The following is a 15,086-nucleotide window of genomic DNA, read 5'->3' on the forward strand; positions in this document are numbered from 1 at the left end:
GACGCAGTGCTGTCTGGGTAACGCATCGGCGTGAAATGCAGCATGTCACATTTCGCGCCGGTTGCTGTCGGGCTGCGCTGACGAGCGCTGGTCGCGACGGTCGCGCCTGGCGTCAGACTATAGAGTGCTCGTGTTTTGCTAATGTAGCGTCGCTGTGTCCAACGTGCGCACGCATCAACGCGATACGGGTGTATATTGAGCCCTTTATGACCCTCCACAAATACCAAAATTGGTGTTGCGTGACGTCAATGGATGACGAAATATATGACTGATGCAAACATGATAATCCTGAGGCGTGACATGTGAGAACATGACATTATACCACGCTCATTGCGTGCTCGCGGCCATTTCGCTAGCTCCACATATAATAAATTTGGTGTCACGTGACGTGAATAAATGACCAAAGTAAACGACACATCCAAACAAAATAAACATGACAACGAAGTGATGTACGGCATCATTTACCTCCACCTCGTAACGTTGTGCTGATTTTAGAGTGACATATCAACCTTTCTCATTCGTGCTCCGCATATCATCGATTCCCACTGTACGGGGATCTGCCGATTTTTCCCCTATTTTTCTTGGCATCTTCCTTTCACCTGATATATTCCTCTTCTTTTTTTGGTCTTTCTATTTTACTTGCAATAGTCCACACAAAAGTATTTTACGACGGGATGTACCAAGGATTTAGTGACATCTTCACGAAAAAATATACATGATGAGAAGACACACGTTTTGTCAAAGGGAGTTGAACCCACAATCTCCAACTCTCTTACAACAAAGACTGGGCACGCTACCAGTGCGTGACGGTCAAACTTTTTGTCGTCTTTCGATAATGTGTAACATTTTCCTCCCGCAGCGTTCGCGGCAAATTGCAGTGATGCTTCATGACAGTCACATCAACGATTGGTTCCTTGAACGCGTCGTTTCACAGCGTCCATTTCATTCGGCGCATTAACAATAGGGGAATCGTAGTTTTGTCAACTCATTAACACACCCCCTGGTGTCCATCTTATCTCAAGCGTTGACATTTCAAGCGTTGACAGAATTATTGTACATGATTTCGATATCTTAGCGCCAAAAACGGTTAGCGCTCATGTTGTGTACGTCTCTTTCTTTCGTCTCTGTTTTTTCGGCACTAAGATATCGAAGTCATGCATCTTTACCAACCCGCCAAAATCGCCGCACTCATCAGAATTATTCTGGCTCGGTGTGACGTCACACATTAACAAGCACAGTTCAGTCCTACAAAAAAAAAAGGAGGAGGGGAGGGTTCACAGGCGCCCTCACTCATTGAGAAACTCGGAACTGTCACAGCAAACGACATATACGAATGAGTGGTGCCCATTTCGCGGGGCACCGGAAGAGCGAGAGATGCGCTGCAGATTAAGCGGTGAAACGAAACGAAATCGGACAGGAGGCGATAATGCGCATGTTCCGTGACATCGTGGATGGAAAGGAGGAGATGCTCGGGGAAACGGAATGGGCGGCTCAGCTCAAGCGCGCCCCCTGGCCCTTCCGCACCCAACTTTCGTTAGGAGATCGCGAGAGGGCGGCGGAGTGAGAGCCGCCAACGCCACTGCCCTCCCATGTCCCCTGGCGGTGGTTTGGCTCGACTCGAGCGCAGCCGCCGGCGAACTGCGGTAGTAGGGCTGCTTGCGGGCTCGGGTCCGTGTCGGGTGCTTCTTCATTGCGCGCTCGGGTCACGCGGCGTGCGGAGGCTGTTTGCCAGCGTGCTACATCGTCACTCCGAGCTCACGTTCGCCGGCTCCTTAATGGAGCGTATGAGCGTCGCTGCGTGTGCCGCGAATGGAACAGCGGTTGTCGGCTATGGAAGCGTTGCGGATTAATTCGTCTCGCCATAGAAACAACGAAGCACGACTGCGGTGAACGTTTCAATCTACACTGTCATCTCTTTTAACGGCCGGGACGTTCGTTGAACTTAAGAACTACTTGGAATAACCTGCACTAAAGTAAAGAGTCACGTCTTCTCAAAATCATACCATGGATTTGTAGACCTTGGTCTCTTTCAACTGCGTTATCAGTGTGGTTGTTTTCTGCAAACGACATTCCCGAAAACTGTGGATTATAGGACGCCTGGTCGCGCGGTGTGGAATTCGAAACAGAAACTCGTTCGTTGTGTTTGTGTTCGCTCGTGTGTTTACTTGCGGATTCCGAACGGATGAATTACTGAAACATCGCCATGGAACTAGAGCAAAAGAAAAGGCCAATTCTCATCGCTGCAGGTCAACCAAGGTAAGGCTCATCATTTTTGAAGAAAAAAAAGGAGGTGGGTGGGACGGCGAGTACTTGCATTCGGTATCTGTATATTTTTGCATGCCCTGAAACTTCCGCTGTAATGTTGGCTACATTCAAATCTAACATTATTTCAATAGTATAGAGTAGACGGACAAATCTAAGGCAGTACGTAAGAATAAAATTGCTTTAGTAATTATGTTTGATTTCTAGATACGTGACAGAGAAACTGGTAAAAATATGTTAAAGTTAAAGAAATTATCGTCTTTTTAGGTGACTCCTTATCACCCAAAAGCACACTTGGCAAACTCCAAAATTACTGCAAAAGTGCTTGCTCATAAAATCGCCCGCTTTCCTTATGCCGTTGTGGTTGAATGTTGGCTACCGTTTCAAATGCTATCAGTTCGCTTATCTACTGCAATGAAGAATTCCATTTTAGGTGAAAGTGAAAAGCGATTGTCTAATAAAGTGCTCACACCTTCAAAACCCATCTTCCAAGAAGCGCGAAGGAATGTAGAATTAGCTTGTAAGAACACACATGACCCATAAACCCCTTAAACCTAATATAACTATTACAAAAAAGTGGAAGTATGGCAGCCAAGTTCCTGGTGGCTTCTGTTCATATTTGTATGTAAGGTTGCGGTTCACTGCCGCAGCTGCATCATCGACCAGACTTTGCTCTAAGCACTCAATCACGCTACAAGCATAACATAATATCTTCCAAGTTTACAATGTCAGTTAACGCGTTAATCTCATAGAATGAGAATTGACGTCAAATGAAGCTTCTTAAGGAATAACGTTTTCGCATGGTTTTCAAGGATGTAGAGAGTTCACAGCGAGACGAATCACGAAAGGCATCTTGGAGATAGGTGAAGAAGGCGACTTTATTGTGTGGCCTCTATAGTTATGAGTAGTATCATCTTACAATTCCCGGCCGGTGTTTTAATCATCCCATAATCATCAGAAGGGCCTTTCATTCAGTCTTCGTGTTCATTGTGCAGAAGTGTTCCTTCGTTATCCGTGTTTCGAATCCAATTTTCTTTTCTGAATGCGCCATCATGAGCGTGCTGAAGTGTTCAACTTACGGTGGTTATTGCAAACCGTGCACACAACGCGCGTGCATGTAGTTCTGTCTGAACGATGAGTAGCCTGGGCTATAGCGTTGCTTACGGCTGGGTTATAGGGCTGCCATTTCCAGGTATCATCATGTTGCATGATTGAGCTTCGGGCATTTTAGTTTCCGTGGCAACGAGCGTTCCCCTAGCTGGGAACCAGGATTTTCAAAGCTGAAAAATAGGTATGGTTTCATGAAAATACTGATGGCATATTTCGCCGCCAAAATACTGTGGAAGGGAGAATAGTCACGTTTTGTTGAAAAAAATTGATAGAGGCGGAATACACTTTATTGCACGATCACTTATTGCAATGCGTTTAGAAAACCAGCAAGCCCACTTTCTAATCTTCCTTCTTAAAAAAAAGGAATGAATCCAAGCGGAAATTTCTCTGCTAGCGCAAAAGCCCAGAAAAGGGGATGGGTGCTTAAAACGGAAGAATCAGAGTTTTCGAGAACTAAACAGAGACGATGAATGGTAGGACGAATGAGTTAAGGCCGCAGGTGACCAGAGAAAGGAAATTGCACCAGAAACCGCAGCGCGCCGTCGTAAATTAGGCGTGTCCCTCACGAGTTCATTTATTCTCGGCGAAGATAGGTTTTCCGCGTCAGAGCTTTAGGTGGGGGCCACTCTGAGAACAAAAAACGACGACCCAAACAGATCGGCGCGCTTCTAATTAGTGGACCAGTATCGGATGTACCAAGGAATGACCTAGATCGGTTGCCTTTGCGATTGTAGCGAAAAGTGCTCCTACGAGTAATTTGTAACCGGCAACTATTGACGAAGTTTGCCCTCTTATTTTGTGGAATTATCTGTTTACGTTCGTTTTAATTTCTAAGTACTCTGGTACGATCTTTCGGAAGGATATTACCTAGCAATTCTATTACTTTCGCCTTCTGAATCCCGCTTAGTTCGTTCTCAGCTTTAGTTGCAGTTTGCGATAATCCTCATTTTCCTTGTTGCCGAGAAGCTGCATGCTGCTCAGTTAAACTTGAAGAGAGAATTTCGCAGATCTTGCCTCTGCTAAAACACCTTCGTATAGAACAGGTTCCCTAGCGAATATGACTGTGGATTGTGTAAACTCATTTTTCTCAATCTCTTTTTGATACGGTAAAGGAAAATTTACAGCGAATAACATTCATAAAGACATAAAATCCAGAAAGTCAGTTGGTGATTGGAAAACAACGATTCAGAATAGAAACCTTAGGATGGTGGTTTGGATAATCATTACTTGTCGCGGCATCTTCATCCCGTATACGGTGCTTTTATGCACTTTTGCCCACACAAGCCGCTTGTGAAATCTAGATTTATTCGTGGTCTTGTTCATACCATTAATTTAACGGTGTCACGTTGCACACGGGGCTAGTAATATACTTTAAATACAATCACACTGCTGACTGATTCACACTGACATGGGTACTCAATATGCGTAGACATATGTTCCACTTCAAAAGCTTTGCTCCTAAATTACTCCTTTCCACTACCTTTATAGCTAGTAATGTTGAAATCGTTGTTCAACCAATCTTTGCAGTTTTTTAAGTAACACTCGATGACTATGAAAAATTTGTAAGCATAGAGTGAGCACTGAAGGCGGTGCTTAGACGAGTGTACTTGCCTTTTCCAAAGATGCAACTTCATGCCTTGCAAGGCTTGACTCAATGCATGCAACTCAATGACTAATAGTACGTGCTTGGAAAACAAGATACATCGTTTGTTCGTAAGTAGGAGAAACGTTAATATACCCCATGCCTAGGTAAGAAGCAGCTGTTGTTCTTATGGCCTCTGTTTTTAAGTGCGCCTTCCTTTTTTTACTCTACTTCGAAAATTCATGAAAACGCTAAGTTTTAGGTATCAACAAAACGCGCTGTGAGGCCACATGCTAAGCTCCCGGAGCACTATTCTTGGTGTTGTGCTCAGCATATTTTATTACTTTTAAACAGTGTGCTGTAAACATCACGCTTGGGAGCGGGAGCCTATCTGCGCAAATGTGTCGCGTCATATGAGACGCCGACGACCAGGCAAAGCCAGCGATTGGTGGCATTGCTATTCAGTAGTTGAGACTGCGCCTTTTTCGCCTTCGGATAACAGTTGAAAAAATTCAGTAAGCTGCCCTTGGCGGACGCTGTTATTTTATGTGGTTCTTAACTTGAAAAGAAGAGAAAAGTGAGCCTCGTAACTGTTTGCATCAGTTGCGACACCTCAACAGTTGCTCACAAGGGATGGGGGTAAGGAGGGATTAAAAGGATAGGATTAAAATGCATATAGAGAGAGAGCGAGGAAGGAGAGAGCAAGGTACAGGGACAGCGAGCGATGGAAGAGAAGATAGAAAAGATGGACCTGATCGCTGGAGTCCGAGGACAGGGCACCACTCGGCGAGAGCTCTTGTCGGCGTCAGGAGATGGCATATAGGGTGAGTCCAGGCGGCCAGAGCTGCGCTGTCGTCGGAGATCGCGAGGGCACAACCGGTCGGCATAAAATCCAGCAAGCTAGACGGGGACACTGTTGAAACAGCGACGGTAGTGGCGTGCAATGGGGTTGAGTGAATTCGAATGAAGTGCCATGGTGTGATCAGCTGAGGAAGGACCTTAGTGATGAAGCGAGAGTGACGTGGCATCAAGTAACTGAGTGAAGTAGGAAGATAGGCGAGAGCAGTAGTGAGCATAGGGCTGAGTTGTGGGAGTATTGAGTAGTCGGAGAGGCTAAAAGGGTGGCATACATCCACAATGGGATATACATACTTTCTTTGGGTAAATTCCGATACGATCTACAAAAGTTATCAAGCATCAAAGCATCAACCTCTAACAGCTTCGTAACTGAAAAGTAAGCACGTAGTTTTATTAATTCTTTCGAGTGGAGCGGGAGAAGAGCGGATTAACACCAGTCCCACCCCACCCTCCGACGAGTTAAGAGTAAAAGCGCGCTTACGCTGTGATGAATATTTTCAAAAAACAGAGCCCATATTTTTTTCTTGCAGTGCGGCATTGTTGTATGATATCGTGTCGATGTATATAAAAAATCACTCCTAAATTCATCCTTGAATAAAAAATCGGGCTTAGTTTGTAAGCCTAAATGAAATAAATAAATTGTTAATATAATTCTGACAGATTAAAAAAAAAACTTTCGTGCGCAGGGAATTGTGAGGCAATAAATTTTAATGGTATCATAATTTTATGACTACTAAAAAAACTCTTGCATGGCTCCTTTTTTAAGCGCACAAACGACCGCAGTTTGCATGACCGATTGAGGATGGCAAGTGGCAAACAGGAAACGGGAAATCTGCCCAGCCACCTCCGCTTAGCCACCACTGATTTAACGTTGAAGGTGTGTTGTGGCAGTAGTGGAAGCAGGGGTACCAGTGGCACATAACCGTTGTGAGATTTACCCACTGTTTGCGAGTAAATCCTAATGTGACCAACTATGGCTCCAGCTCATGAAGAACTTTGGTGTTGAAAAGGAATACTTGTCGGTGATCGCATCCCAGGCGTACCTAAGTGGGTAAGGGTAGTACCAAGCAGTTCGTAGTGTATTCTTTGCGACTGTTCTATCACAGTATATCACCTCTAAACACTTAATCAGGCCCCGAGTTCTCAATAGAGCCAGGAAAACGAACAATTGCTTGTATCCTTTCTTGATATAGCCATCATTTATATTGGAAATGAATAAGTGTAAATTATATGGCCTAAGGCCTACGCAGCCAAGATTCATGAGCAAAGTGCACGAAGCCGATGAGTATGGCGAGTTATAGGAATACCGAAAAAAAAACTGCGTCTGTGCTTTCTCTGAACAAGCGCCTTGCGTAAACTCATTTAACGACACGTGCGCAATCAATCTTGCGCGTATATACGCACACGTTCCTGCCATCTGAGCGACGGTATTACGATTACTGTACAACACTACGCTGGAATTGTGGTGCGCAATTAACTCCATTGAGGGGACAGGCTATTACCTCCTCTGTAGGTACAGTAAGCTTAATGTGAATGTCTTTTTGAAGCCGCACGAGCAAGAAAGTACTCTAATGTCGAATGTGTATACAGTTTGTCAGAATGTGCAACGATGGATTAATGCACATGCTTCTTTTGCAACATGTGCGCCGATTTGTTCAGCGTCGGAGGCAATTACTCTAAGAGGTGATATCAGCATTACTAAGAAAGAAAGAGAGAGACAAAAAGAGAAACAAAAAAGAGACATAGAAAAAGAGAAATTTTTGGAGGAGAAAAATTCTCGTCAAGGCGAGATTCCAATGCGCGTAGGCGCAATATAAAAGTGGGCGTAGTAACCAATTACACAACCAGGCATTTTGGCAGAGCATATGGTATAAGATTGTAGCGTAACAATAGGGCGGAAGAGAACTGAGGAAGAGGAGATGGGAATGCAAGAGGAGGGAAACGCCACCCTCTTTTTTCACTCTTCACACAGCTTGTGCGCAGCTTCCTAACTAGTATTTTTGCCACTAATGTCTTATTTCGTAAGATATGAAAACAGCACTCGAACGTTAGCTATAGTAGAGTGGGCTGTCCCATATTTATCAAAAAAGTATTTAATAACATAGAAAGAAAAGAAAATTTTTGGAGAATAAACGAATAAGAAATAACATATTATATTCACAAGCACTATGTACAGATACAGTATAGGACGTATAAAGCATGACCAGAATTCATGGGCATAGTCCATTATTTGAACAATGATCTTATTGCGGATAGAGACCGTAGAAATAATTTTTGTATGCACCTGAATATATCATCACTATGAGATATGTTCATAAGTCAACAGTAAAGAGAGCAGCAATAATAAGTACGCGTGTTGGTAACAAACGTGCTTTGTCTGTAGACGCAGTTTAATTTTTTGCGTCAGTTCCAGCTGATGATTGCGTGGAAGGTGCGGTGATTAAAAAAATGAAAAAGAACAGAAAAAGCTACTACCACTTAACAAAAACTCCGCCGAGTTAAATACAGCATGATGTTATGGCGCAGATGCGCTGTCAGGAAACAGCTTGAACGCCATTCTTTCAAAGACAGTAACCCACATCACAAAAAAAGCGACATTCCAATCGATCGAAAATAGAGCAGTCCCTCCTAAAAGCTTGAAGGAGGTCGGCGTAACCTGATTTCCATGGCGACATGTGTGAAGCCACCAGGGACCACCGAGAGGCAGCCGCTTCCGTAAATGTCTATGAAAACCTGAATATCGAGTTGCCCTCGAGAAAATGTAAACTGTGGTTGTTGACTATTTGCATTTCACTTGAATGCGCTGCCGAGAAAAAAAATAGAAAGAACGAGGCGTTAGGCGATCTTTAGGCTTGAACGAATATCTTGTTCGTGGCTGGCGAGCCAAAGGTAGCACTAGCTTAAAGTGGTGCCTTCTGCTTACTTTTTTTTTTCATCTTTGCAAATACGACTTTGCTCACGCATGTATTCGCTACTTTCAATATCATTGCTGCATGTGCCTTTGGCGAGAAGTTTGCTAGAAAAGTATTTGTAGGAGACGTTGTTGCTGTTGAAGGGCGCAAAACACGTTCATATTTTTCACAGTAAGAACAAATCGTATCTCCGAATGCAGTAATATAAATGATTAGTTTTGACAGATTTTCAGCTTCGTAGAAAAAATCTGGAACAGGGGCCGAATTCACAAAGCTTTCTCTTTGGCTACGCATTTTCTTAGCCGAAAATTCTCTTATCTGGAGGGATTACTATAGCGCGGGTATGAATTTAACTTATTCGGCACTTAAGAGGGCAAGGAGGACACACGATAGCCGATGAAACGACAAGGAAAGAAAGAAGTGTGTGCCGATAATATCAAGGAGCACGCAAAGCGTCTAGCATCGAGAGTATACGATGATAGCCAATGATTTGCTGCATCTAAGTTTCAGCTCCACGAGCGTCTGCTACAGCGCTTACGGGATGCCGCGTACGTTGTAATAGGCGTTTTGGCGGGCTGTGCAAAGCCAAGCACTCGCCTTTCATCAACGACTGTAGCTAAAAACGAAATTGCTCGATGGCCTTAAGTCATCGAGCAATCCATGCACTACCTCGCCAAGTACAAGTAAACAACACTCCAGGTGCATTACATAAATGAAACCACACATAAATCGATGCATGCAATGTTTGAAAATGTGCCTCGAATGTTTTCCCCTATTTAACGCGACCAGTTATCTTACATTTCATTGAAGCTGCGCTGCTACTTAACTATTTCGGGGCAATCTAGCACGGTATTGTGGTGAACGTAAGGGTGTTTTGTACCTATAGTCAAAGGTAGCCTTTGTTACAATATTCTTTTTACAAGACACATGAGCGACTTTGGTGTTTGCAGACGAATTGTGCGGAAATAGATAACAGCAGTAATCAAATGAAATTGTGAGTGCAATATCGCTGGTTCCATGCACCACAGCATTTTTATAAAGCCGAAATGCGAGAACATGCATACGCTTACGCATAGGTATATGTCTACGTAAAATGAGGGAGACTCATTGGGAAGTGTCTCAGTGCTAATGCTTTTCACAAAACACGGTGCAAATATTTCGTCCAGCGTTGTTTGAGTGCGCAAACAAAGCAAGGAACGTGTATACGAGTCTTGAGGTCGAGAGACGTTATCACACGTGCGAAAAGGATGAAAAGAGAGAGAGAGAGAGACTCTCGTTTCGGATTCGCAAAAGCTTGAAATTGATAGATAATAAACACAATTTTCTGGCCCAGCAGACGTCAGGGAAAGTCTCCGCAAAGCAGCGTCAGATGCTCGGAGAGCATAAAAAAGTGAAGTACGCGTTATATGGGAGTGACAGCCACTCAGAAAGCGAGATGAAGTGTGACTGTCCTTAGATGTGAGAATCAATGCTAATTAGGAGAGTTGAGTTAATGAGCCAAAACTTTCCTAGATAACGATAATGTAAGCAAACTAAGCATTCATCTAGTGAAAGTGACACTAGTGACAGTGAACTCATAATAGTGGATTAGCGTTGTCACAGGCCGATATGTATTTTTATTTTTTATTTATATTTGGCAAACTATGAGAAGGTAGCCTACGTTAGAGCCGGCTATCCCAACGTCATGACAGTAATTTACAAGAATAAATAGCGCACGGTTATACAGTCACGCGGTTGCTATCTTCTAGTAACCTTGGGCAAACGCATTCTATTTTTTCTATTTTTTGACAAAGTTTCACCGGACGTTTTTGCATTTGGCTTCATTTGAAGGAAGGACGATATATCAGCAATAGGGCGAATGCAAGCACTGCTGCAGTGGTCGAGCGGTTACAGCGCTCAACTACAATCTAGGAGGTACTTGGTTCGATTCGCAGAATCACTGAGCACTTTTTTTTTTCAGGAGGTTGCCCGGCCTGACATTATGCGTGGTGGCGGGTACTAATTTTTTGAGAAGTAGGCTTTCGCTTTTGCTTCTTTCACTCCTCTTTCGACCCAAAAGCGCTGTATGTACTGTGCTCCTTCAAAAATTAAACAATTCAGGGTTCATAATTTCTCCTCCATCCTCTCTTATCGCAAAGTGTCCAGTGCTGAAATACCAATATCATACCTGGTATATTACTTTTCCGTGTTTGAATATTCGACCAGCAATCAGTCTTCACGGTGTTTTGAAGAAAATCTACACATGCAGTGAGCTAACTGCTTGCAGCCAAGTTGACTGCCTTTGTAGGGACACGCTTTCGTGCTAATTTGGTGGGCATCATCAGATGCAGCAAGACCAAAGAGCACGGACAGTTAGAGCTGACGCAAACAGAGCGATTAGTTTGTGTCTTCTCTCCCGCTATTTGTCATGCTGCACGCTTCAGTGTAATGTCGCTGTCAATGGTTAAAATGAACTATACCAGTTAATCGAGTTCTGCTAAGAGGGTCCCCTATCGTCCAGAATGGAGCATAACAATGGCAATTTGATTTGTGTGATAAAGAGATACCCTGGTTTTGGTTACTAGAATAAATTTCTAAACTGAAGTTTATTTTTTATTATCAACAGTTCCAGTGCAGTTGGAAGGTGCATGGACAAAATTCGTGTATTCAGCTTGACTAGGTTTGTGGCCTTAATTGTATCACAGTATGCATAAATATCACACACATATACAACCACGGGTGATAGCTTGCTTATTCTCATTAAAATTGAAAGGTTGAAATCGACATATTCAACCAACGCAATGTGTACGAGATATGCCATGTAGAGTAGCTATGCTCTAAACTAATCTTCGCAGGTTCGTTCCATTTTACCCAATTTCTTGCCCATGACTGTAGGTTGGTTGAAACAACTTCTTCGAACACACATATTCTGCGTAAGGTTACATTTTTTTTGCAGTACAAAACAAATTGAAATGTATAATGGCTCAAAAGAGAAATAACTAGAAACAAATTCAGCCAAATCATTACCAAACTTACTCACCAATGATAAACGGATTCTCATTTAAAAATACATATATATATACATATATGCACACACACATATACATATGTACACCCATACATACATACATACACTCAGGTGTAAATATTAAAATGAATGGCTATAAAACAACAATTCTACTACATTCCTTTTGAAAATACTACAGAAAGTAACTTACGAGAAAAATCCACCGGCACTGTTATGTCTGAACATGGTGTTTCTCGAACCATCTCGCAAAAGCTTGATGCATAGTTTTCCGCTGCTGCCCAGTGACAAGCAGTTTTTATAAAAAACACAAGAATAAAGCCCTTGACAATTTCATGCTAAAGAAAAGGGCTGTGCATCAATATTTTGTACATGTCTGCAATATCACTTTATTTGCATAGCTTGGCTCATTCACAACCCACTAACAAAGCATGATAGAACACTTGGGCTGAAAGTTGGCACCGCGCGAGTAAATTCTAGACAATACATGAATAATACAATTATAAGCTGCTAAGCTCCTTGGTGCAAACAGTATTTATATTGACAGCTATAGGTGCCATTTTGTTTCCCCAAAACACTTCTCAAAAGTAGAATCAACTTTATTTAGCTAAAAGTTTCTATTCTGGCGCGTCGTGTTGGCTCAACGGTGGAAGTGACTCTTTCGGCCAAGAAAACAAAGACAAATTATTTTTCCAGTTTGTGAATTCACCCCATGCTAACATTGAGGCAGCTGGTAGGAGTGCTTTTGGAGAGAGGAAACCACCACATTCCCACTAGTTGTGGCCTTGGGTAGCTACTTCACTTGGACAAAAATGATGAAAAACACTCCTCAAGAAGACTTCAAAGTTTGCACATCAACACAGTTCCCATACAGCTGTCTATTAGTCTGCTTGAAAAATATTGAGTTTACTGGTGGGCAAAGACTGTACACTATGTGAGGTGATGCTCCAGCGCACTGCATGTATGTCTTGCTGCTGGCATCAACTGCGATGTTGCTCAGCACATATGTGTAAAATAACAACTAATACTATGCCACTGCAAAGTAATTATGTGTCATTTGCATGAAACAGGGACCACAATAAAAGAACATAACAACATTTGCCTTCACAAAGTTCAAAAAATGTAAATAAGTTTCCACAGCGTTTTCACAGTTCATCTGAGGATAGTAATATTGGTTGTAAACACATTCTTACTTCCACTAACAAACTATTTTAAGATGCCAGATTCAATATTAGAATATACCAGCACTTTTGTAGGGCTAAACAATTGTACAGGCACCTAGAAAAACACAAGTGAATGCATGCTATAGCTACATATAAAAATAAATACTTTTATTTGTAGTCTGAGTAGAGCTGCATAGATGATAAGTCACTTGAAATACATTATGAACAAACCTATCAGAGCAACGTATACATATAAAAAGTTACACTTACACAGTAGATAAGTAGACTGTTGAAGGACGGACAGGCAGTGGGATAATACCCAAGCACTAAAATCTAGTGTTAAGATATACTAAGAGTAGTGATGATCCTCTTCCTTCCAAATAAAATAATTCACATAGATTCACTTCCCAAAGCTTATACACTCATGGCATCATTGGTGCTATACAAATGAGTGTACACTGAAGGATTACATCGACTAAGTACATAATTACTGCATTCATGGCTTTACTTCTTGTACTACAAAGAATGCAAACACAGTTAGTTATCATTGGCGACCATGGATGCTGTGATTTCTGGCATGTAAATGTAGAGGCACGCAGGCACTTAACACACATGTTAAAAAGTTCAGCTCAAAAATATTTTCCCACTAACACTATAGCAGCCTTTAAATTAGTGTCATAGTTTGGTATCTTCTATGCAATATTTAAATAATTTCAAATGCAAGCAAATGAACTGCTGAATAAGGCACTGCTAAGAAGTTAAGCAGCAGCTGCTCCTGACACCACAATATGCTTTTTCTGTTGTTGTAAACTTTGGGCAGGAGAACAGTCACTGGAAGTCCCTTTATACTTGTTGGTCTTCTGTGCTTTGTTCTTGATACACTGTACATGACAGTGGAGCACCGAACCCCTTGTTACTGCTGGAACTTAGAAAAATACAGATAATTGTTACAACCATGCTACATGCAAGAGTGTATCGTTGTCAATTATGTGCTTATATTTACAGATATTGTCTTTTCAGAAGCCAATGACAAGCCTCAACACACACACACACCAACAGTGAAGACTGAAAATATATTTAATATGATACAAGAGCAAAACTACAATGTTATAGATGAAGGCATGAAACTTCTGCCAGACATAAAAAGCCAATAAAGTTTCTTCTATTTTGACTTTACACTAGGTGCGAGAAGCAGACCACAAATAAGTTCACTAAGAAATACAAGTTAGACTGCATTACAACGAAACAGCCAATGTTCCTAACTTTAAGGCTGTCTAACATAGCCAGCTCACCATACCGCATATAGGAGCAAATGGGCAGTCTAGAAGACACAAAGAACTTGTGGATTATCAGTGTGCTTGTCGCTGACATCTATTATTCTAAATGAAGAAAACCTTTCAGAAATGCACTTTATCAGAAGAAATAATCATACGCAACAAACACAACGGGCTCCTATAGGTGCCACCAACACTCACCATTATTGTTGATACCAGTGTCTTGCCGGATGGATATGCTGCGTCCTGCACAGAACACCAAAGGAGCGCTCCATGACTTGGATTGCATGTGTGCTAGCTGCATCGCTCTGCTGCTGAAATAGGCTAGTCACAGACAGAGAAATGAGAAGCCATGGCTTTGAAACACACTGAACGTCACCTTTAGTGATCAACAATGCATACTTAGGTCAGGTACAATTTGTAGAAAAATATATATCACTATGCAATCGTGGTTAACATGTTCGGCTGAAACACAAGCAACAGCACTAAGAGAGAAAAAGCTACATTAGGTAAAAGATGCAGTTACTCGCCCTATGTCATCTGAGGCTTCTTCAATAGGTCTTTCTCCTTGCAAGTTGTGAACAGCCAGGCAATTTTCACCCACTTGCTCTTTCCACAAGCTCGAGAGCTCAAGCTCGAGAGTTCAGTCACAACCTCGAGAGCTCAATAAGGAATCAAAGTATTTGTGCTCGTTTCAAAGCACAAGCTTTTGTGTCTCAGATTATTGGAGTTTCATTTAAAGCTGCAGGCTTTCAGCTTTCAACATTCTCAATTATCTTGTAATTTAGTTCTATAAATGTTGAATAAGAATTATGTGTAAGAATATTACAGGTATCCACTGAAAGCAACCATGCTTGGGTTTTCAATTTGTGCACAGTAAGTGGTGTTCACGTAATCGTATGTATTAAAGAAAAACTAACC

General features: G+C 42.1%; 1 protein-coding gene across 1 annotated transcript in view; it reads left to right on the forward strand.

The window, feature by feature from the left end:
- Window positions 1–1,876: 1,876 nt before the first annotated feature.
- LOC142796339 (cell adhesion molecule Dscam1-like) overlaps window positions 1,877–15,086 on the forward strand; it is a 198,069-nt gene continuing 184,859 nt past the window's right edge. Inside the window, exon 1 of the mRNA XM_075886697.1 lies at window positions 1,877–2,256. Coding sequence (XP_075742812.1) covers window positions 2,204–2,256 — 53 coding nt within the window. The 5' untranslated portion in view covers window positions 1,877–2,203. The remainder of the gene's footprint in view (window positions 2,257–15,086) is intronic.

Source organism: Rhipicephalus microplus, chromosome 2 (assembly GCF_043290135.1).
Source record: "Rhipicephalus microplus isolate Deutch F79 chromosome 2, USDA_Rmic, whole genome shotgun sequence".
Lineage (NCBI taxonomy): Eukaryota > Metazoa > Arthropoda > Arachnida > Ixodida > Ixodidae > Rhipicephalus > Rhipicephalus microplus.